Below are 19,302 nucleotides of genomic sequence, written 5' to 3'. Positions count from 1 at the left end.
CAATTTTTTGTCGTCCCTCAAGTCTGCAGTAGAACTGCTTAGAACTGACCCCTAAATAACATCAACAGGTTGTTTTCGTATCGTTCCGTGTGTGTGCCCTTGCGAAGCTTGTTACGAGTACTATCGACTAGTTTTGGCCCGTGCTGCAAAACGTTCACACACAGCTGTGCTAAACGCGTTGATCAACACGCAAACAACCGCAAATGACAAAAACCAGACTAAACATTGAAAAAGTAAAATAAATAAACTCAAAATAAGTGCAAATCATGTCTAAAGTCACGGTGCAGGATATAGAGGCCGTGGATGATTATTGGGGTCCCACATTCCGCTCAATACTCGAGGGTAACTTTTGTTTTTATAGTCGTGCACTTCATCATTCATTCATTCTATTGACGCCCACCTTACCCGCAGGCAACAATAGCAAATTAATCAGCGAACAGCTGGACCAACGCGTACGCAGCCACGACAAAGAGATCGAACGCATATGCAATCTGTATTATCAGGGCTTTATTGACTCCATACAGGAACTTCTGCAGGTCCGAACGCAGGCCAAGCAGCTGCACGATGAAGTCCACTCGCTGGACACATCGCTGCGCACTATTAGCGCCTCCCTCATTCAGCAGGGCAATGAGCTGGTACGTGCCCGTCAAATCGAATCGAATGTAGCCAGCGCCATTGAGGCGCTTAAATCCTGTCTGCCCGCCTTGGAGTGCTATATGAAATTCACGCAGCAGGCGAAAAACAAACAATACTATCAGGCACTGCGCACGCTGGAGACTCTTGAGACGGAGCACTTGTCGCGACTGCAGCGGCACAACTATCGATTTGCAACACAAATGCAAACACAGATACCCATCATAAAGGAGAACATACGCCGCTCAGCAGCAGCCGATTTTCGTGAGTTTTTGGAGAACATACGTAAATTTTCTCCTCGGATTGGTGAACTGGCCATTACGCACACCAAACAGTTGCAGAAACGCGACATCAATGCCATTATACAGGAACACAAACAACAGGCCAATAGCGGCATCGACGGTGGCGGCGACGATGATGGAGGCAATGTAAGCGCACAGGATTTAATCGATTTTTCACCCATTTATCGCTGCCTCCACATCTACATGGTGCTGGGCCAACGGGAGTATTTTGAGAAGGACTATCGCCAGCAGCGGCGTGATCAGTCTAAGCTGGTGCTGCAGCCACCGCCAAATATGCACGATAATTTGGAAGCCTATAAGACATACATATGCGCAATTGTGGGATTTTTTGTGGTTGAGGATCATGTGAAAAACACCGCAGGTGAAGTGGTCACGAACAGCTACCTTGAAGAGCTGTGGTCTACTTCGCTAACCAAGTTTGTCAATGAGATCAGCATGAGCTCCTCCTCCTGCACCGACCCAAATATCCTATTGCGCATCAAGAACCTCATTATGCTGTCCATCAACACCTTTAAGTGCTATGGCTACACTGTGCAAATTCTGTGGGAACTGCTGCACGATATGCGTGATCATTACAATGAGGTAAGTCCAGAAGATGTCTCCTATGGCTACTGATGTCTCCTATGGCTACTTGAATTATCTTTTTACAGGTCCTCTTGCAACGCTGGGTTCATGTTTTCCGTGAGATTCTGGACAAGGAGCAATTTGTGCCCATGGTGGTGGAGAATGTGGAGGAGTATGAGTGCATCATCGAGCGCTTTCCTTTTCATTCTGAACAGCTAGAGAATGCACCATTTCCCAAACAGTTTCCCTTCTCACGCATGGTGCCGGAGGTGTATCATCAGGCCAAGGAGTTTATGTACGCCTGCATGAAGTTCGCAGAGGAGCTGACACTCTCGCCCAACGAGGTGGCCGCCATGGTACGCAAAGCGGCCAATCTGCTGCTCACGCGCAGCTTTAGCGGTTGTCTCTCAGTGGTCTTCCGCCAGCCAAACATTACGCTCATTCAGCTTATACAGATCATCATTGATACGCAATATTTGGACAAGGCGGGTCCTTTTCTGGATGAGTTTGTCTGCCACATGACCAATACGGAGCGAAGCATTTCGCAGACGCCCTCGGCCATGTTTCATGTGGCACGCCAGGATGCCGAGAAGCAGGTAGCAGTACGCATATGCTCTAAAATTGACGAGTTCTTTGAGCTAAGCGCCTATGACTGGCTGCTGGTAGAGCCACCGGGTATTGCCTCCGCTTTCATCACGGACATGATCTCCTATTTAAAGAGCACATTCGATAACTTCTCGTACAAGCTGCCCCACATAGCCCAGGCCGCCTGTCGTCGCACCTGCGAGCACATTGCCGAAAAGATCTACTCTATATTATATGACGAGGAGGTCAAGCAGATCTCAACGGGCGCACTGACCCAAATCAATTTAGACTTGATGCAGTGCGAATTCTTTGCCGCCTCGGAGCCAGTGCCGGGCTTGCATGATGGCGAGCTGAGCAAATATTTTCAGCGCGATCGTCAGCTGCTTGATTTGCTTATACTGGAGGAGTGGAGCACGTATTTCCATGACTATGGCAAGCAGGAGAATCGCTATCATCTGGTGCAGCCGCAGTCTATTATTGTCATACTGGAGAAAATACGCGAGGCGGACAAGAAGCCAATTTTCTCGCTGGTGCGCAAAAACGATAAGAAAAAGCTGCTGGAGACGGTTCTCAAGCAGCTGAAGCACATAGCCGAACGCCAGAGTTAGAATGCGACTTGATAATACTATAGATCTGGCTAATAGAGCAGACCTGGCTTAAGGTAGATTTTATTCTTGTGGGGTTAATTTAAGAGCATCACGAGATAACCTTAAAATGAGCGAACTATCGAAAAATATGAAATAACGCCCAAATAAAATGAGATGTTCAAAAAACTTAAAACTGTAACAAATTTTAAAAGTAAATTGTAAATGCAACTTTTATATTGTTATATAGAAATTTAATTAGATTTCTATCAAGTTTCAAAGTTTTGTTTTATATAATAATTTCAAACTTATATGTCAACTATAGAATATATTAATGTATATTCTTCAATATGATTAACTACATTTTTAGTTATTGCATTTATTGCTATTTATATCAAATGTAAGCACAGTTTTTTTTAACTATTTCATTTGGGATTGCGCGTTATTTCACTATTTAAAGAACTGTATTCACTGCATAGTTATTTCCCGTTTGCTTCATGGAAGTTTTTGTAGCTTGAATATATGATTTCTACTTAAATGTTGTAAAATTGTATTTGGAATTTTGAATTTCATATCTATGTACAGAAAAGCGTATTATAAAAGTTCAGCTACAAAATTAAACTAGGAAACAAAACACACAAACATAAGAAAACGAAAGCAAGAGATAATAACAAATTGTATATATAATATGTATGATGTTTACGTTTGTGTGAGTGTGTGTGTATATATAAATATATATATACCAGCAAAAGTAGTAAACACTAATTTCTATTTTACGTATCGTATATGCATCATTCCGGATTGCTTTTGTCAACTCTTCGTCTCCAGATGCTTGGGCGCGTCCGCATATGTGAATTTCAAGCGAAACGCCTCAGCAAGCAGTACATTTATTTGGCGATCGGACCAATTATGCGTTGGCAGATTTTGTAGCAGCAACATGAGACCCTATAAAAAATATAAAAATATTAAATTCCAGAATAAACAGTTGTTTCCTTAAGATGTTACTTTTGCAGATCTAGGAGCAGTTATGGACAACAGAAAATCAATATTTTTATCTATGGTTCCTCTGGCATATAAAATGTCTAATTTGAACAAGCTACATCTTATGAAAACTTGGTCATAACTAGCTTAAAAGAAATCAGGTATTTGAAAAAACTTATTTTTTTTACTCAATCAATCGTAAACTGTTCAATTTCTGAATTTTAGAACGCCTTGGCTAAAATGTAAACTATTTTAAGGCAATCGATAGCCCTGGCCCATAGAAGTCTAAATAAGTATACTGCTTGAATATCTGCTATACCCAAATAATGGCCAATTTCAAAATCGTATAGCTCAAATACAAATTTTGTGTAATTTAGTTTATGACTCCGATAGATCTACATAAGAACTGGGTGCAGGAAAAGATAGATGCGTGTCAAGTTTGGTCAAGAGTTTGGTCACAAATTCTAAAAATGCTAACTTTATATCCAATGGAGTCTGAGCTGTTAAATATTTCGTAAAGAGCTTATGATAGCCTTTCCATGGATGTGTCTTAGTTACCTGAAAGTCATTCTGTTGCATCAGCTGTTCCTTCCAGTGCAGCAGAAAGGCCGCACACACATACAGGTGGAAGAGCGCAAATCCATCGGACTCGGCCAGATATGTGTCCCACAGTCGGATTGTGCAGTGCAGGGGCAGTTCGCGTGTCAGTAAATTGTTCATCCAACGAAATGAGAATTGTAAATAGTCAACACCATGTGTCTGTAGATGACGATGCAGATTGACTGTAAAAAGGGCGAAACAAAATACAAATATTTTTTATTTTCATATATATATCAAAGGGGTAATTAGCCTTTACGCAGAACTACTGTTAATGTAAAAGTCATTCCTATATATATATATATCTGTGCAAAATGGATTTATAATTACTGCCCGCCAAACCATATCTGTTTGCTCATTATACCCTTCCAGAGGGTATAATAGCTATGTCGCGATATTGTCAACTTATTAAAGAATACACCTTTGAGCCTAGAAAATCTATATATGTATGCTCTTGATCTCTCTTGGTCTCTCAGTGCTAAAGCCATATTGATGAAAATGTACAGATCGAACACATAGTTGGCATAGAAAGTATCGATCGGATACAAGGTTTTATGTATTAAAACATTCATTGTTTGTTAAACAAAGAAGTATGCCGCACTCCAAGGGTAACGGCTCCTTGCTATGATATAATTGTGCTTACCATCAATACGTTGTATTAGATCCTTGAGTTGATTCACCTTCTCTTGTATGCCCAGTTGAGCGAATATGTAATTATCCTGTATGCAGTCGAGAAACTTAGAAAGGCACCAAAACGAATCGGCTTCAATAATATTGCGTGTTTCCTCTGGCAATTGTGACATGTTGTATTTCTCAAGATCTGTGTCTGGTGAGAGGGCTTCCTGCAGAAAGACTATAAAGAAAGGCGTAACCAGATCGTTGATGCCTTGCACATAGCCCGAGGCTGGATGGCGTATGGCCCAAATGAAGAGTATACGCTCGAACATTTCCTGGACGAGCTGTTGCTGGAAGAGCGGTATTTGTGGATTCATGCGCGGCACATCGATATGTATCTGACGATAGGTGTCCTGCTGCGTCTCATCCTGACTATCCACTTTAAAATAGTTGTGTCGCAGATCCTGGTAGCCCTGACGTTTGCTCTGCAGCACCGCATTTCGGCGCTCGCCCGAAGGCGGCAAGTACTTCGATAGCAAACGCCAACTGACAGCGCGCATCTGCGAGTAGAAATATGTTTTAGTTGTTTTCTGTGCCCTGTTTGACCACATACCTTTCGCGGCACACCCGACCAACTGAGTTTTTTGAGCGCCACCAAATCGAGCTGCGGCGAGTCGAGCAGCAATTGGAACTTCTCAATCTTCGTCTCATATTCACCATCTTGCGAGTTGCTGCTAATCTTCTGCAGCTGCGGTCGTCCCGGATAGTTACGCAAGCGAGATCTATAAGAAGTATAATGGTAATACAAAGCAATGAAGATTTAGCCTGCACCGAATTATATTTTTAAAAAGACCTTCGTCTTATGAAAAAACAGATTTACAAACAGACCCAAAAGATGAACCATTGAATGAAAGCGTGGTTTAAATAGAAATTGCCCTTTGAATTGTTTGCATATCCGCTGTTTCACAACTGGAAACTGCCGTTGACCCTTTCCCGCCTCACCTGTTTTCGTTGTTGTCATGCGATGTTCTGCGATCCTCCTTGATATCTTCCGCATAGCTAGCGCCGCCTGCTATCAGATCCGCGTTGCTAACGTTCGTGTCGGTCGCCTCGCTGGTCGTGACGTGGTTTTGATTGCTTCGAGAATGCGTTTCGATGACGTTAAGCGCCACCGTTTGTGACACCTGCCTCGATATGCGTGTGGCATCTGAAAAAGTAACGCCAAATTCTATGTAAACAGTCGACTAATTTTAATTTTGTTTGTGGCTTACCCCCAACTGCTGCGGCAGCTGCTGCCTCGGTGCTGCTTATGATACAGAATTCATCGTCACCCGTGTCCCAGGCATCGCTCACCGACTGCTGATAGTCACGAAAGGTGGACACCATGCCGCCACCGTTGCCACGATCACGCTGCACCACAGTCCCGGCGCCCGACTTGCTGTTTGTGTTGTCGAGAAAATCCCGTTTTGGACTGGGCCGTCCGGGCACTGCACGGCCGCTGTTCTTCCAAAACGATGTTGAATTTTTCAAAATGCTTGTTGGTGACTTGGCTCCAATTGCTACACTATGTGTCGCCGCGATTAATTCGCTTGTGTTTGCAGTTGTCGGTGCAATTTTTGATTTTTCTTCAGTTTGCCCTACATTATTGTCCATAATAAATATCGAAGTCCGATGTCAGTGTCAGCGTCATTGCATTTGTAACGGTGTGACCAGCTAGGTGCAAGAAGATAAATATTGCTTTTACCGCATACTGTTTGTTGGATGCGCCTTTAGCAAGTGGGCAGCAATGTCAAAATGGCAAACGTTGCTTTATAAAAAATAAATTTAAAAAAATAATAGCTAAACAACAAAACAAAAATATGACATCTTAAGACTTTATCTTTTGCTTACCTATAACGTATTGATATATATATTGTAGTGATTTTTAGTATTTTTTTTTTTTTTTTGAACTTCTGTTTTATCTAAGTTTTTACGTGTAGCAAACGTATGACATGGGGTGCTATACATTTTACACGTTAATAATAATTAATTTATTAAAAGTCGCCGGTTTGGCACTTCCAGCAATATGACATCAGCGATTTTGCCTCTATTGTCACTTTTCGTGTAATCGTAAGTAACAGGTACATATGTTTATTTATAAACGTGTGCAATTCGGTCACACTGAAATTAAAACAAGTATTATTGTGTGTGATAAGGAGGCAAATTTCATTATTCTTTGTATAATTGCGTACCAAATTATGTGCCTAAAAACCCAGCAGTCGAAATAGTCCCAGCCGAAAGATGCAAAAGCAAGAGCAGATCACAACGCGCCTAAAGCAGATCTTCGACTTATTTCTGCGCGACAACTTTTCCACTACCGACAGTGTTTACTTTGAAAAGCTTATAACGCACCTGCAGGCGAAGGGCAAGTATATAAAATATATGCAACAGGCGGCATTTTTAACTTTATTTGTCCATAGAAAATGCTTTTGTGCTACAGGCGCCCTTCGTCACGGATTGGGTGAACAAATGCCTGACCCTAATCAGCGATGATTTTCATAAAGTGCACCCCAAGGTGATATCTTTTATGCTGAATCTGATCAGCTTTATGACGTCCAATGAGTGGATGGTGCTACGGCTGCGTGAGCTGGATATTATGCATAGGTAATAGCTTACTTACAGCCACAACTTTGTTGACCACATTGTACATTTCAGGGTTGTGTTCTTTATGCAGGCGCAAGAGCGCAACTTTAGTCCCTCAATTAAACTGAGCGGCATACGCGTTATGAAGGCCGTCACCAAATACAGCATGGGTCTGGCATTTCTGCGACTGCAACGGTCCTGGACGCTGCTCATCCACTATAGCAACAACGAGCACACACTGTACGTGGTGCGTGAGGCACGTCAGCTGCTCTACGAGATGCTCTACAAATTCTGCGACAAGATGCATGATGAGGCTGTCACCCTGGAGATACTATCAGAGATTATGAAGCCCATACACGATAATGTATACATAACAGATAATATCAGTGATAATACCAGCGGGGAGGAGGAGCGTATACATGTCAGTGTGGATGATAATGAGCTGCTGCACAAGATTTCTTCAACGGTGGATCTGCTCAGCTACATACTACAGCAGACGCTGATCAGCGAGGAACGTACGAAAATTGTCTCGCTGTTGCGAGAGCACCACAACCTTGACCTAAATATCTGGAAGTTAGTCGAGATGACGCACAATACGTATTACATGGAGAAGATGCTTAGTACACTCTGCAGTTATCACTTTGCTACGCTGGTTCATGAGAAAATACTGAATCCAGATTGTGTAGAGCCTCCGGAGCAGTTCACCGAGTTTGGACTGTCGTTTTTTAATCTCATGAAATTCTGCATACAACGCAGTGATGGAATTACTTTTATCAAAATGGCTGAACTGCATCACATACTGTGGAAGAAGCTGGGCACACGAGTGCCTAAGGAAATCGTCATCCAGGACCAGCGTGTTTCATTTGAAAATCAGTTAATTTGCTTTCACATGATGCCGCTACTCTTCTCCATGAAGTTTGCCATGAAAATGGCCGATGAGTCAAAGAGCGAACTCTTTGATACATACATCATGAAACTCCTTGAAATGTCCTGCGAGCAAACGCTGCGTTTGTGCTATAGCTTGCGCGATGCCTTTATCACACCCGAGGGTCATACCAATGGCGGATTGTTCACACCGGAATTGGCCCGAAAGTGTGTACACAGTATACTCTCACTGGAGCATGTTCTGGACCGCGAGCAAGCTGTCACCGTCTGCCAGGCACTGCTCTATGCATTGCGTGAAGTTGTCGCATTCAATCATACCAGCAATCACAATGAACCAGAGGATTGCCATGGCGCGAGCACCTCCAGTAACTACTCTGATATATATCCACGCGGCTCTGAAGCTATCATCAAGGATCCAAAAGTTTTACATTCAGTTATGGTTGGTCTGCGCACGCTCATCGAGCGCTTTAAGATTACATGGAAGGAATCCGTGGAGACAATTGGTCTGGTCAACTGTTTGGCTTTTGTGCTAGAAAACTGCAACTTGGATCCGACTGTAGGTAGCTCAAAAACCTAAAACAAACCCAGCTTAATATCTCGTTAACTTGCAGTGCACCGTGGAGGCCCTGAAGTTGGTTCAATTGGCTGTGGAGCACTTTTTGTCACCCAATATGGCGCTGCTTGTGGATAACCTACAGGGATCGGCTTTGGTTTGCCTGGGTCCCATTATTGTCAAACGCATGCACGACACCGCTTGGGAAGTGCGTGATTCCGCCTTGGAGCTGACAACATCCATTGCCTGCATCTCCCGCATAAGTAGATGACTTTGCTGCTCTTGCATAACCTAAATTGAATTTATTTTATTTGTTTTGCATATTTTTCAGAGTTTCCCGCATTCCAACAATTTCTTATTGACGGCAAAATGCCACCAATTGTTTATGAAATGGCAAAGCATGATAGCGAACCATATGTGCGCGCATCCGCCTACAAATGTCTATCAAAAATGGTGCCCATCAATGCGTTGTGGGAAAACGGGCTCAGCCAATTGGATTTAGTGGTATAGTATTATAGTGTATATATAATTTGTCACATTAATAACTGTATTTGCATTTTAGGATCATCTGCTGTACGTGCTGTATCGCGAAAATGATGATATTGTACGCGCCGAGGCCATACTAACCTTGTCCAAGATCTACGATCACCGTAAGATACCAAGCAAATATAAGAATACGTTATTCTCAACGCTCAACTATTGTGTCGTGGGCGATCATCACTGGGAGGTGAAGGTGAACGCGCTGTGCTTTTGGCGCATGGAGTTTAATCGTCAGTTCAATAATCAAGGCATGATCGATGGCGCCTTTCCCACCGTCACATTTTCCAAGGAACACAAAAAAATTGTTACACTAACAGGACGTGAGGTGAAGCTGCGTGTAGCGAAAGTCTTGGCGGAGGTGCAGCAATATGGCTACTATGGTATTATACTTAAGTGTCTGCAAGAGGAATATTCCAAGGAGGTGCTAAAGCTGATTGTGAGTGGCATAAAAGCAATGAATGATAAGGTGAATGAATATGACTTTGAAATCATATTAAATAATATTGAAACGCTGACGCCGCCCGTACAAAGTTCAAACTGCAACTTTCCATTTACGCCCGAGGAGCCCATGTCTGTTGAACCCGCCGTGGACGATGCTGCAGTAAATGCGGAGCAGGCAGATGATGTTATCGAATCTATATTGAACGCTCAGGATGTGCAGCTATTGGAAAATACATTTAAAACGCAAATGCATATCAATAATGAGGATACGCCGAAGCGCCATATTGATGAGTTCTATTATAAGCAATTTGCCGTTTCTGTGCGCGTTTGGAAGGAGGAAATCGGTAAATTTGACTTGGATAAGCTTGTGAAACAGCAGGACGAGTGGTTTGATTGCAACGATAATTTGGTTTGTCTGCTGGATGACATACTAAATGCGATAAAACGTGATGATAATATGATTTCCGATTGTTATTAATTAAGTTAAAGCTTTGTAATGCTTAACTTTTAAGCAAAAATTGTTTCAACAAAAATAAATTTATTTTTACATTTACTGGGATTTAAAATTTGGCGCCATTTATGACATCGATATATTGCAGTAATGATGACCCAATGAAATATATTCACATGGCATCGAAAGCATAACAGAGAGCTAACAGCTCAGTTGAGTACAATGCGGCAACAATTTATGTGAATAACATATTGATGGAATAAAATTAAAATTGGTTGGCCTGAGATAATAAAGACATATTTTGAATGCTGGATATGGCGGTATATGATATATTTTGAATTTATCTATCAATAGGAACTTCATAATAAGATTGAGGTTGCTATTGCAATTCATTGCTTATTGTATGCTTCGTCCAGAGTCCGATGTCTTGAATTGCAACCTTGTGCAACACACTTCCATCACTAATTCCAGTATTTTCAGCATGTCATAATCCGGTCACACTCTTTGACAGACTGTTAGTCATGGTGGAAAATTTGAGAAGAGCGTACATATGCGCAAGAATAAGCTAAGAAGAAAAAGTTGAATATTGATTAAAATTTCTGCAAAAAAATATATATATGTAATTATATATTGTAAATGTCTTTAATTTAAGTGATATAAATCAAATATTTGTGTAACGTTTAATATTTTAATACGCGTCGAAGTACAACGAGTGAAGCTAATCGCACACAAAGAAAAACGAGAAGCAAAAGCACCAATTACAATAAAAAAAAATTAACGCAAAAGCAAAACTTTTCTTGTGTGGCACAACTACTGGATTGCGATTGCCCATGGTCGTCGTGTACTTTGCGAAAATAAAACACTAAATTCTAAAGAAAACAACGTTAAGCAAAACCGAATCAGAATCAGTTAAAAGTGTGATTTTTTTGAGCCTTTGTCTGTAAGTGAGAGGAGAAAGCTTTAAGCGGAATCCCTTTAAGCAAACATCCCGTCGCCATTTTGAAAGTGATTTTACATACATACAAATACAAATATATATACGTACACATACACACACATAACCACTAGAGAAAATCGACAACAAAAACAATTCACAATTCCCCCTATAGAATACCTATCACAAAAACAAATTTAATTGAACTGGCAACAGTGAAAACAAGGCAACTCTTAAATATAAATGCAAATAATTTGTAATAATCAGTATAACAAAAGTGGCAAAGAAAAAACCCCCCGTAGCTGCAAAGCAATCAATAACTGCGACACACATACAGTCGTCTTTTTCACTCCCATACTGCGTCACCAAAGCAGCGAGTGTGCGAGCGAGCTAGACTGCAGCAACAACAACAATATTGGTGTGAAAAGGTTTACAACTCAAAGTAAGTCGCAATTGTATTAGTAAATTGTACGCGTGTTGCATATGTTGATTCATTGATACACGTTTGACGTCGTTGCATTGTCGTCAAATTTTATATTAATCTGCAATAAAACTATGTACGTGCGTGTATAGCTGAATAAATGCTCGTTTTTTGTTTACTGTTTTTTTGTTGTTTTTTGACATTATTGAGGTTGCCACAATAACTGTTAGAAAATAACCAACTCGTGTGCTTATTTTGTAAGTGGCAATCATGGACGTAAATAGAACATACACGATATATACACACATACATGCTTATAAAATGCGGGTCGCAGCAAGTTTTAATGCATTAACGCATACGTGTGTGCTGTCGTGTTTTTTTTATGTACATATTTGTCTGCGCACTCGTTACGTTACTTGTTTTTGCTCAACATTCTTGTTTCCGTTTGTTTTTCTTTCCATTTTCACCTACGTCAATGAACAGGACCCGGGACCCCGGCTTGGATGTCAGCTACGACGATAAGGCAAGAGAAAAAAGCACGAGTAAGAGAGAGTTTGGAAAATTAGCGCTAAGAAGGATAGCCTAACAAAACAGAGATAAATCAACAGACTGATAAACAATACATAAAGTTAAACTATATAAAGTATATAACTAAAACTGTACATACAAAACGAGACGCAAACCGAACGCAGCTACAACAACAAGAAGACGAATACAATTAGGAACTACGTGAGCAGCCGCCCGTTATCCGCTACTGTGAGATTGAGCGATAAGAGTAGGAGAAGAAGAGAGTCCGGTAACATCGTCACAGTGCATCAAATAGGCGAGGACAACGGTGACGGAGAGAGGTGAGGAGGAGCACAGGCAGCGACGTAGTAGCAGCTTCGCGTTTGATATCGATAAATAAAAACAAAACAAAAATATTGATTTTAAGTGCGTGTGATATTTAACGTTAAGCATTAATTTAGCGAATAACCAAAAACAAAAAAGGCAAAAAAGCAGAAATTTTAACAAATAATCGAGCGAATAGAGCGAGCGAGAGAGAGAGAGAGAGATAGCGAGAGAGAGAGTAAGAGCGAGAGTGCGCTTTGGGTAAAGCTCAGTTTATATTGAAGAAACAACAGCATCAGCAGCAGTGTTGGAAAAGCTTTTGACAGTGAAAGCAACGGAAAACAAGAAATTACTATGACATACTCGCACAATAGTGTTAGAAACAACATTAAAATGACAACGGCATCAGCAGCAAAGTCCATACGCTTGAAAAAGGGCGCCACAACCCCACCACCGGCAACAACAACAACAGCAACAACAACCACAACATCAATAGAAACCGCAACACCTACGGTAACTGCACATTCCAACAGTATTGCCAGCAGTACAAACTTCAACAATCAGCACTTCCATCAGCAAGCTTTAAGCACATCACCCACCCACTGCGCCCCCACCACGCCCAACAATCGCATGCAGCAGCAGCAGCAACAACAACAACGTCTGCAGAGCCAATCCGCTGGCGCCAATCAGCGTAGCCGCCAGCAGCGTCAGTCGCCGCAGCAGGCCGTCGTAGGCGGCGGTTTCTTCTTTGCGAATAACAGCAGGCGCAATGGCGGCGGCGGCGGTGGTCGCTCGCCTCAGTCGGCGGCGGCAGCAGCAGCAGCAGGAACAACAACAAGCAGCAGCAGCTTGGTGCGCCAATCGCCGGCTACCATTTTGGGCGGCGGCTTCTCGCCGTCTGCTTTTGGCTCGGCACGCAAGCAACGCCGCAGTCCAACAACAACACCTTGCTTTGGTGTGGGCGGCAAAATATCGCCACAGCATCCACTGATACCCACCGCCTTGACGCATTTTGCTGGCAGCAAGTGCTTTGACGCACCGGCACCAACGGCACTGCCCAAGCCGCCGCAGCACTGGACGCTCTCCAAGTCCGAGGAGAAATTGGTGGCCAGCAGTGCTGGTCCCGCCTTGCAGAGCCTGTTGCGCGGCGACAGATGCAGCGCGTCCAAATTGAGCCTAAACGGCGGCGGCGGCGGCGGCTACGTGGTTAAATCATCCAAGCGCAATCTTCTGGATGAATTTGATACGCACAATCTGAAGCTGTTGCTGAACGTGCAGTCCTAACGCAGGAACAACATTTGCAACAACAAACGCAGCGAAATGGCAACCACAATAAACTGAACATGGAGGACCCAAAACACGGATGACCGTCAATGACTGGCAAATAAAAGAGGAAAAAATTAAAGAAAAAAAAATTACAAAAAAAAAAAATCAAAAATATAAAAATTGTAAAAGCTACACTACAAAAAAAAAACCAAAAAAAAAAAAAAAATACAAATCATTTAAACTGAAAATTTGAACTTTTTTAAACTAAAAAACAATAATAAAAAATAAAAAACAAAAACGATGAGTAATGTTTGTGATCTCAAATGTATCATAAAACAGCAACAAAATTGAGAAGCTAAATAAGAAAAAAAAAAAGAAAAAAACAACAAAAAAAACTGCAAAATTTAAAAGGAAAGTAAACAAATGGAAAACAACAACGACAAAAGATACACAACAAAAAAGATGCAAAATTCCCCGTTGGCAACAGCAGCAACAACAACAACAACAACAGCAGCAGCTACACCCAGCAACAAAATTCAGCTTATAACTTCAATATGCAAACTTTGAAAGGCCAATCGACAATTAAACAAAAACAAAACAACAACAACAACAACCTTAACCTACAAACAAAGAAACAAAATAAAAATGATTTACGGACGCTTGGCTAGTAGGAATTTTGTAGAACAGCAAGAGGAGGAGGGCTCTATATGTATGTATAACGGATACAACTTCACACAACTGAACATTGTTTTATAAACGTGATACGCAAATAGACTTGAAAATGTAAATGTAATTAATAAGTAAAATTATAAATTATATAAATATGTATGAGTAATTAAACAAATGACGCTAGAAGCGCATACATAAGTACAGCTTATGTTTACATATATATTCCCCAAGCGGACAACATGTGCAACGTACCTTAAAAAAGAAAGAGAAACTGTTGAGAGATGAGCACACACACACACACACACACACACACACACATACACACACAAACACAGCGAAAGAGTATGGAAAATTAATGAAAATCTAAACAACTATAACATGATGATAATAATAATAATAATACAAATAATGATAATAACACCCACCAAATCACAAAAGACTAATTCAAAAACAAAAAAGAAAAGAAAGAAAGAAAGAGAAAGTAATGAAAGACGACAAACTCAACTCAACGCTGCAAAAGCAGCGCAAAATGCATTCAACTTGCCTAAAACAATTACAACTACAACTAAAGGAGAAATAACTCAACGGCCTCTCTACCTTAAGATATCATATAACACACACACACACACACTCACACTCTAGCGCCAGCCTCTCACGTATTTAGTATGCATAATTTGATATATATATATTTATATATATATATATATGTGTATGTGTTTGTAGCATAACAACTTCCATTAATTTTAGTTTTTAAAACGAGAGTCCACTTCGAAAAAGAAAAGAAAACATTGTAAAATGATTTAAACACAAAAAATGGCTTTAAAATTCTAATTTAAACCTACTTGAATTGTACATATTATAACTGTATAAAAAAATATATCTTAAAAAGTTGCATATGTTATATACAATTTATTTATTTTAGGCCATTTAGCGCGGGCGCAAACATTTTATTTTGAATCGCCAAATAAATTGTATTTGCGCCCCAGCTAAAAACCAAAAATATAAACAATTTCGAAAACTTATTTGAAAAACGAATGTGAAACTTTGTTGCAATTTGCCCCCGATAACACGCTTTATATGTTGGAATGATGATAATATGCTTCGAGTTAGAGAGGATGGTGATAAAACAAAACAAAAATAAACTACTTTCTATGTAAAACTATGCTCATATATTGAAATTAACTTTAAAAACGAAAACAAAAAAAAAAAAGAACACTTGAACCCAGTACCTTATTTTCATTATTAGCATTTAATATTAATTGTTAATAATTAATATGTATGTAAATTATTTAAGTAAAAAGTGCCCAACCTAACCTATGTACCCCCCCCCCCCCCCCCTCCCCCTTTCCAACATTCAACAAGTATCCCAAAGTTATTTGTATTTTGCGTATGAGAAGAACAAGAAAAGAAACTATGAAAAGCAGCGTGAGTTTTGTTGTTAATATATATTTTATTTTTCTTCTTTTTTTTTTACATTTGAATTGGCCTCTTGCGTGATAAGCCAAACGAAAAGAGAGAAAACCCAGCACAATTTGAGTTTTTTTTTTTTTTTTTTGTAAATTTATTGTTTAACCTTTTGCTACAGCTAAATTATACAAAAGAAAATAATATGATGTTAGTTTTTAAGAGTTGAAAAGAAAAGCCAAAAAAGTCATGCACTATCTTTTAGGTTTACTTGAGAGCAAGTTGTCATAGAAATTGGTAGCTTTAAAGCTTGTATTCTTCAAGTTACTATACATACACACACACACACACACACACTCATACTCATACATGTACCATACACACACATGCATATATATGTACACTATACTACTAAGAGTATTTTATCAAGCAAAACGTTTGAGCAGTGCTCAACACTAGCCAACAAACTAAAAGTAAAACACACTCACAACACACATGCATACACACACACACACACACACACACACACATACAGTTGATACGAAGAGGAGAACTTGTCGCGCAGAATTTTGCATTTTTTTAAGAGTGTAAGCTATTAAAATAATAAAAAAAAAACATTTGTTACTGGACGTCAATTTAAGCAAAACGTACATTTGATAAATACATATAAAAAAACCAAAAGCAAAAACAAAACAACATGAGAAACAGAAATACTGTAAAGAAAAACTGTACCCGAACCAAAATGGCGCACATGTGTGCTTGGTTTTTTTTTACTTACCTTCGAGTCGTACGAGCGCAAAACTTTGATAACTTTTTAAATAAAAAATAAACACCAATCAGTACAAATTAATTTCCTTTTTAAAGTTCAGGGGCCTTTAAGAGCCAGCCCCAAAGCAAAGTTTGTCGCACCGCGATTCGAAGCTAAATAAAAAAATAATAAAAAAATATGGAGAAAAAAAAAAACATTTTAAAAATCATTCAAATTTTAATTTTTTATTTAATGACGTTATGAAATGTAACAACACAAACACAAAAATAATTGTATTGGAGTTCGAATATTAATTTTATCATTTTAAGCAGAGATTTGTCGGTCTTACAATATATGTATAATACATATATATATATATATATTTTTAATTTCTTCATTGATCTAATTTACAATTTAATTTGCAATTTTTTGTGATACTTTGCTATATAATTTTAAATCCGGTTTATATATTTACAAATTACATTTAAAAACCAAGTTAAAAAGAAAACCCCAACACACAAACACCGTAAATGGACCACAACTGAAGAAAAGATTTGTCAAGAACGAGTTCAAGAAAATTTGTAAAAGCAATATGGGAATTTTGTTTAAATCAAGTCGAAAAAAAGAAACGAAATGAGAAAAAAGAGAACAACCAACAAAAACAATAGAAAAAAAAATAAAAAAAAATAAATTGTACACGGCTTTCGTAAAGAAATTTATTGAAGCTTTGTATGATTAACAAAAAAAAAAAAAAACTTGAAATTTGTGTTTTTATTTTATTTACACAACAATTTTAACACCCCTCACACAGTTCCCCTCTTATCCTCATGTGTTCCCTTCACACACACACACACACACGCACACAATTGTGTCAGGCTGCGATTTGCAACAAGAAGAAGAAGCAAGAGGGTTGCACGCAATGCACGGCTGTTTTATTTTTGGCATGATGGAACTGAAGATACCCTTGCAGAGATGAACAACGCATCGTTTCGAGCACTGTAAAAGCTCATCTAAGGATAGTTCCCTTGGCCGAATGTCTTCAGCCGTCCAACAATTTGATTCCAGGTCCACTTTCGTGATTTCTATTGTGAAAGGGCACAACTTTTCCAAAGTCCAAAATTATATTACATTGGAATCGTGATTAATTAATTACAAACAAAATTAAACAGCCATAAATTTGGAATTAATCGACTTTTAGACTAAACAAAAAAGTTTTTAAACATGAATTCGTAATCAGGAGTAGAAATATGGAGAACCAAAGTCATATTTGTGCAGTTATTTAATGTGATTCACTATCTGTAAAGCATGATTGTATCTTAAAAAATAAAACTATGTTCATATGTAAATGCTTCATTTAAGACCTGATTAAAGCCACCCCCCACTCAAACCAATAATATTTAACCCATACCCGTATGCGTTTCCTTAAAACCAAACCCCCCAACCCCCAAAACAATGAAACAAAGAGATTGAGAAATTTTCAATGGCCCCCCACACAACAGATAACGGATGCGATGTGGCACGGCACGGCGGAGGTTATGCAGGCATCATTGAATTTGTATTCGGAGGTAAGTGGGTAAAACCCCCTCCACGGCTACCTCCAGCAATACAGTGTCAACAAAATTCAGATAAATACAAAATAAATAAAACTGGTCTACTACGCTCTACTAAATATGCATACGAGCGTACACACATACATATAAACATGACTCATTTCACACGGTTTCTTTAAACTAGTATTAGCTGGCATAGTTATAGGTATGTACATATGTATGTATGTGTGTATAGAAACTTGTGGATACTGCTGGTGGCTTCGCTCGCCTCTTGTGACAAAGGCAGATCAAAAGAAAACACGAAAAGAAACTGTAAACGTGCCTCGCAGCACCTTCAACTCGTCACGAAGAGAAACACAAAGCAGAGAAAGAATTGATGTCTTCGAAGTTGTTTATTAAACGCTGTCGCAAAATAAAAAACTGGATTTGGGCATCATACATACATATGTATGTATGTATATACATATGTGTGTAAAGACACGTGTATGGGCAGACACAAAACATACACACACATTAATGTACATAACATGTGTACAATACATATATTTGTATGTATGTTTCCCATTAATTTCAACATGCGAAATCGTTTCATGCAAAAAACAACGCAGAGAAAAAAAACAAAATTTCATGCTCGGTGGAAATATACACACCCATACATGTGCATGTATGTATGTATATGTATGTATGTATGTGTATGCATACCTTCATACTTTATTTTGCTACATACATATATAAATCGGTATCAGTCAAAGCTCTTCTGACTGATCACTCTCGTTTCCAGATTTCTGTCCTGCTAAGGGACAATTTTTGAAACTGAACATTTTGACCGACTAAAGGATACATATTGTATGTATGTATGTATATGTATGTCCGTGCAAGAAAGTTGTTATTGTACGTAGTACATGTACATAATTTCTATGGCCTTTAGTTCTAGAAAAAACAAAAAATCGAAATAAATTAGATGCGAACAAAAAATCTCTCTTTTAAAAAAATGAGTTATTTTCGTGAGTAAAACACTTTATTGACATACTGTATGTATATGTAAATGCATATTTACATATGTAAATACATATGTATATGCGCTTTAGAAAGTTCAATCTGCTGATGGGCTGACCTACACACATTC

The 19,302-nt window shown here is 39.3% G+C and overlaps 4 protein-coding genes across 5 annotated transcripts; 3 read left to right on the top strand and 1 right to left on the bottom strand.

Annotated features, from left to right (window-relative positions):
• The first annotated feature begins 15 nt into the window (after window positions 1-15).
• On the top strand, window positions 16-2,877 carry LOC115770927 (exocyst complex component 6). Its single transcript, XM_030716384.1, has 3 exons — window positions 16-342; window positions 412-1,517; window positions 1,586-2,877. Exons 1-3 carry the CDS (start codon window positions 267-269, stop codon window positions 2,690-2,692), a joined length of 2,289 nt encoding a protein of 762 aa, XP_030572244.1. The 5' UTR covers window positions 16-266; the 3' UTR covers window positions 2,693-2,877.
• A 22-nt stretch (window positions 2,878-2,899) lies between these two features.
• On the bottom strand, window positions 2,900-6,675 carry LOC115770928 (TBC1 domain family member 22B). The gene is made up of 6 exons (XM_030716385.1): window positions 6,133-6,675; window positions 5,864-6,068; window positions 5,475-5,643; window positions 4,890-5,421; window positions 4,208-4,431; window positions 2,900-3,613 (listed from the first exon to the last, which is right to left on the bottom strand). Exons 1-6 carry the CDS (start codon window positions 6,512-6,514, stop codon window positions 3,479-3,481), a joined length of 1,647 nt encoding a protein of 548 aa, XP_030572245.1. The 5' UTR covers window positions 6,515-6,675; the 3' UTR covers window positions 2,900-3,478.
• A 356-nt stretch (window positions 6,676-7,031) lies between these two features.
• Window positions 7,032-10,439, top strand: LOC115770768. 2 transcript variants are annotated; one of them, XM_030716179.1, is made up of 7 exons: window positions 7,032-7,265; window positions 7,321-7,504; window positions 7,556-8,924; window positions 8,980-9,184; window positions 9,253-9,425; window positions 9,484-9,927; window positions 9,993-10,127. In XM_030716179.1, the coding sequence occupies exons 1-7, from the start codon at window positions 7,142-7,144 to the stop codon at window positions 10,038-10,040; spliced, it is 2,547 nt and encodes an 848-aa protein (XP_030572039.1). In that variant the 5' UTR covers window positions 7,032-7,141; the 3' UTR covers window positions 10,041-10,127. The 2 variants fall into 2 exon arrangements, with proteins under 2 accessions (XP_030572039.1, XP_030572038.1); XM_030716178.1 differs by having other exon boundaries at window positions 7,035-7,265; window positions 9,484-10,439.
• Window positions 10,440-10,911: 472 nt separating this feature from the next.
• Window positions 10,912-13,981, top strand: LOC115770785 (homeobox protein 5). The gene is made up of 2 exons (XM_030716205.1): window positions 10,912-11,729; window positions 12,192-13,981. Exon 2 carries the CDS (start codon window positions 12,894-12,896, stop codon window positions 13,821-13,823), a length of 930 nt encoding a protein of 309 aa, XP_030572065.1. The 5' UTR covers window positions 10,912-11,729; window positions 12,192-12,893; the 3' UTR covers window positions 13,824-13,981.
• Window positions 13,982-19,302: the final 5,321 nt, after the last annotated feature.

Source organism: Drosophila novamexicana, unplaced genomic scaffold (genome assembly GCF_003285875.2).
Source record: "Drosophila novamexicana strain 15010-1031.04,08,12 unplaced genomic scaffold, DnovRS2.1 tig00004560-arrow-pilon, whole genome shotgun sequence".
NCBI lineage: Eukaryota > Metazoa > Arthropoda > Insecta > Diptera > Drosophilidae > Drosophila > Drosophila novamexicana.
Note: the sequence above shows the minus strand (reverse complement) of the source record. Positions and strands in the feature narration are given on the sequence as shown.

What these genes read in the sequence shown, in the direction of transcription:
- LOC115770928 (XM_030716385.1), bottom strand. Translation starts at nt 6,514, where the DNA reads ATGGACAATAATGTAGGGCAAACTGAAGAAAAATCAAAAATTGCACCG. An exon ending in TCTAATACAACGTATTGATG is followed by an intron (nt 4,432 to 4,889) that starts GTAAGCACAATT and finishes CCCTTTTTACAG; the next exon opens with TCAATCTGCATCGTCATCTA. An exon ending in TGCAACAGAATGACTTTCAG is followed by an intron (nt 3,614 to 4,207) that starts GTAACTAAGACA and finishes TATTTTTTATAG; the next exon opens with GGTCTCATGTTGCTGCTACA.
- LOC115770768 (XM_030716178.1), top strand. Translation starts at nt 7,142, where the DNA reads ATGCAAAAGCAAGAGCAGATCACAACGCGCCTAAAGCAGATCTTCGAC. An exon ending in ACTGCAACTTGGATCCGACT is followed by an intron (nt 8,925 to 8,979) that starts GTAGGTAGCTCA and finishes GTTAACTTGCAG; the next exon opens with TGCACCGTGGAGGCCCTGAA. An exon ending in TCAGCCAATTGGATTTAGTG is followed by an intron (nt 9,426 to 9,483) that starts GTATAGTATTAT and finishes TTTGCATTTTAG; the next exon opens with GATCATCTGCTGTACGTGCT.
- LOC115770927 (XM_030716384.1), top strand. Translation starts at nt 267, where the DNA reads ATGTCTAAAGTCACGGTGCAGGATATAGAGGCCGTGGATGATTATTGG. An exon ending in ATTCCGCTCAATACTCGAGG is followed by an intron (nt 343 to 411) that starts GTAACTTTTGTT and finishes CCTTACCCGCAG; the next exon opens with GCAACAATAGCAAATTAATC. An exon ending in TGCGTGATCATTACAATGAG is followed by an intron (nt 1,518 to 1,585) that starts GTAAGTCCAGAA and finishes ATCTTTTTACAG; the next exon opens with GTCCTCTTGCAACGCTGGGT.
- LOC115770785 (XM_030716205.1), top strand. Translation starts at nt 12,894, where the DNA reads ATGACATACTCGCACAATAGTGTTAGAAACAACATTAAAATGACAACG.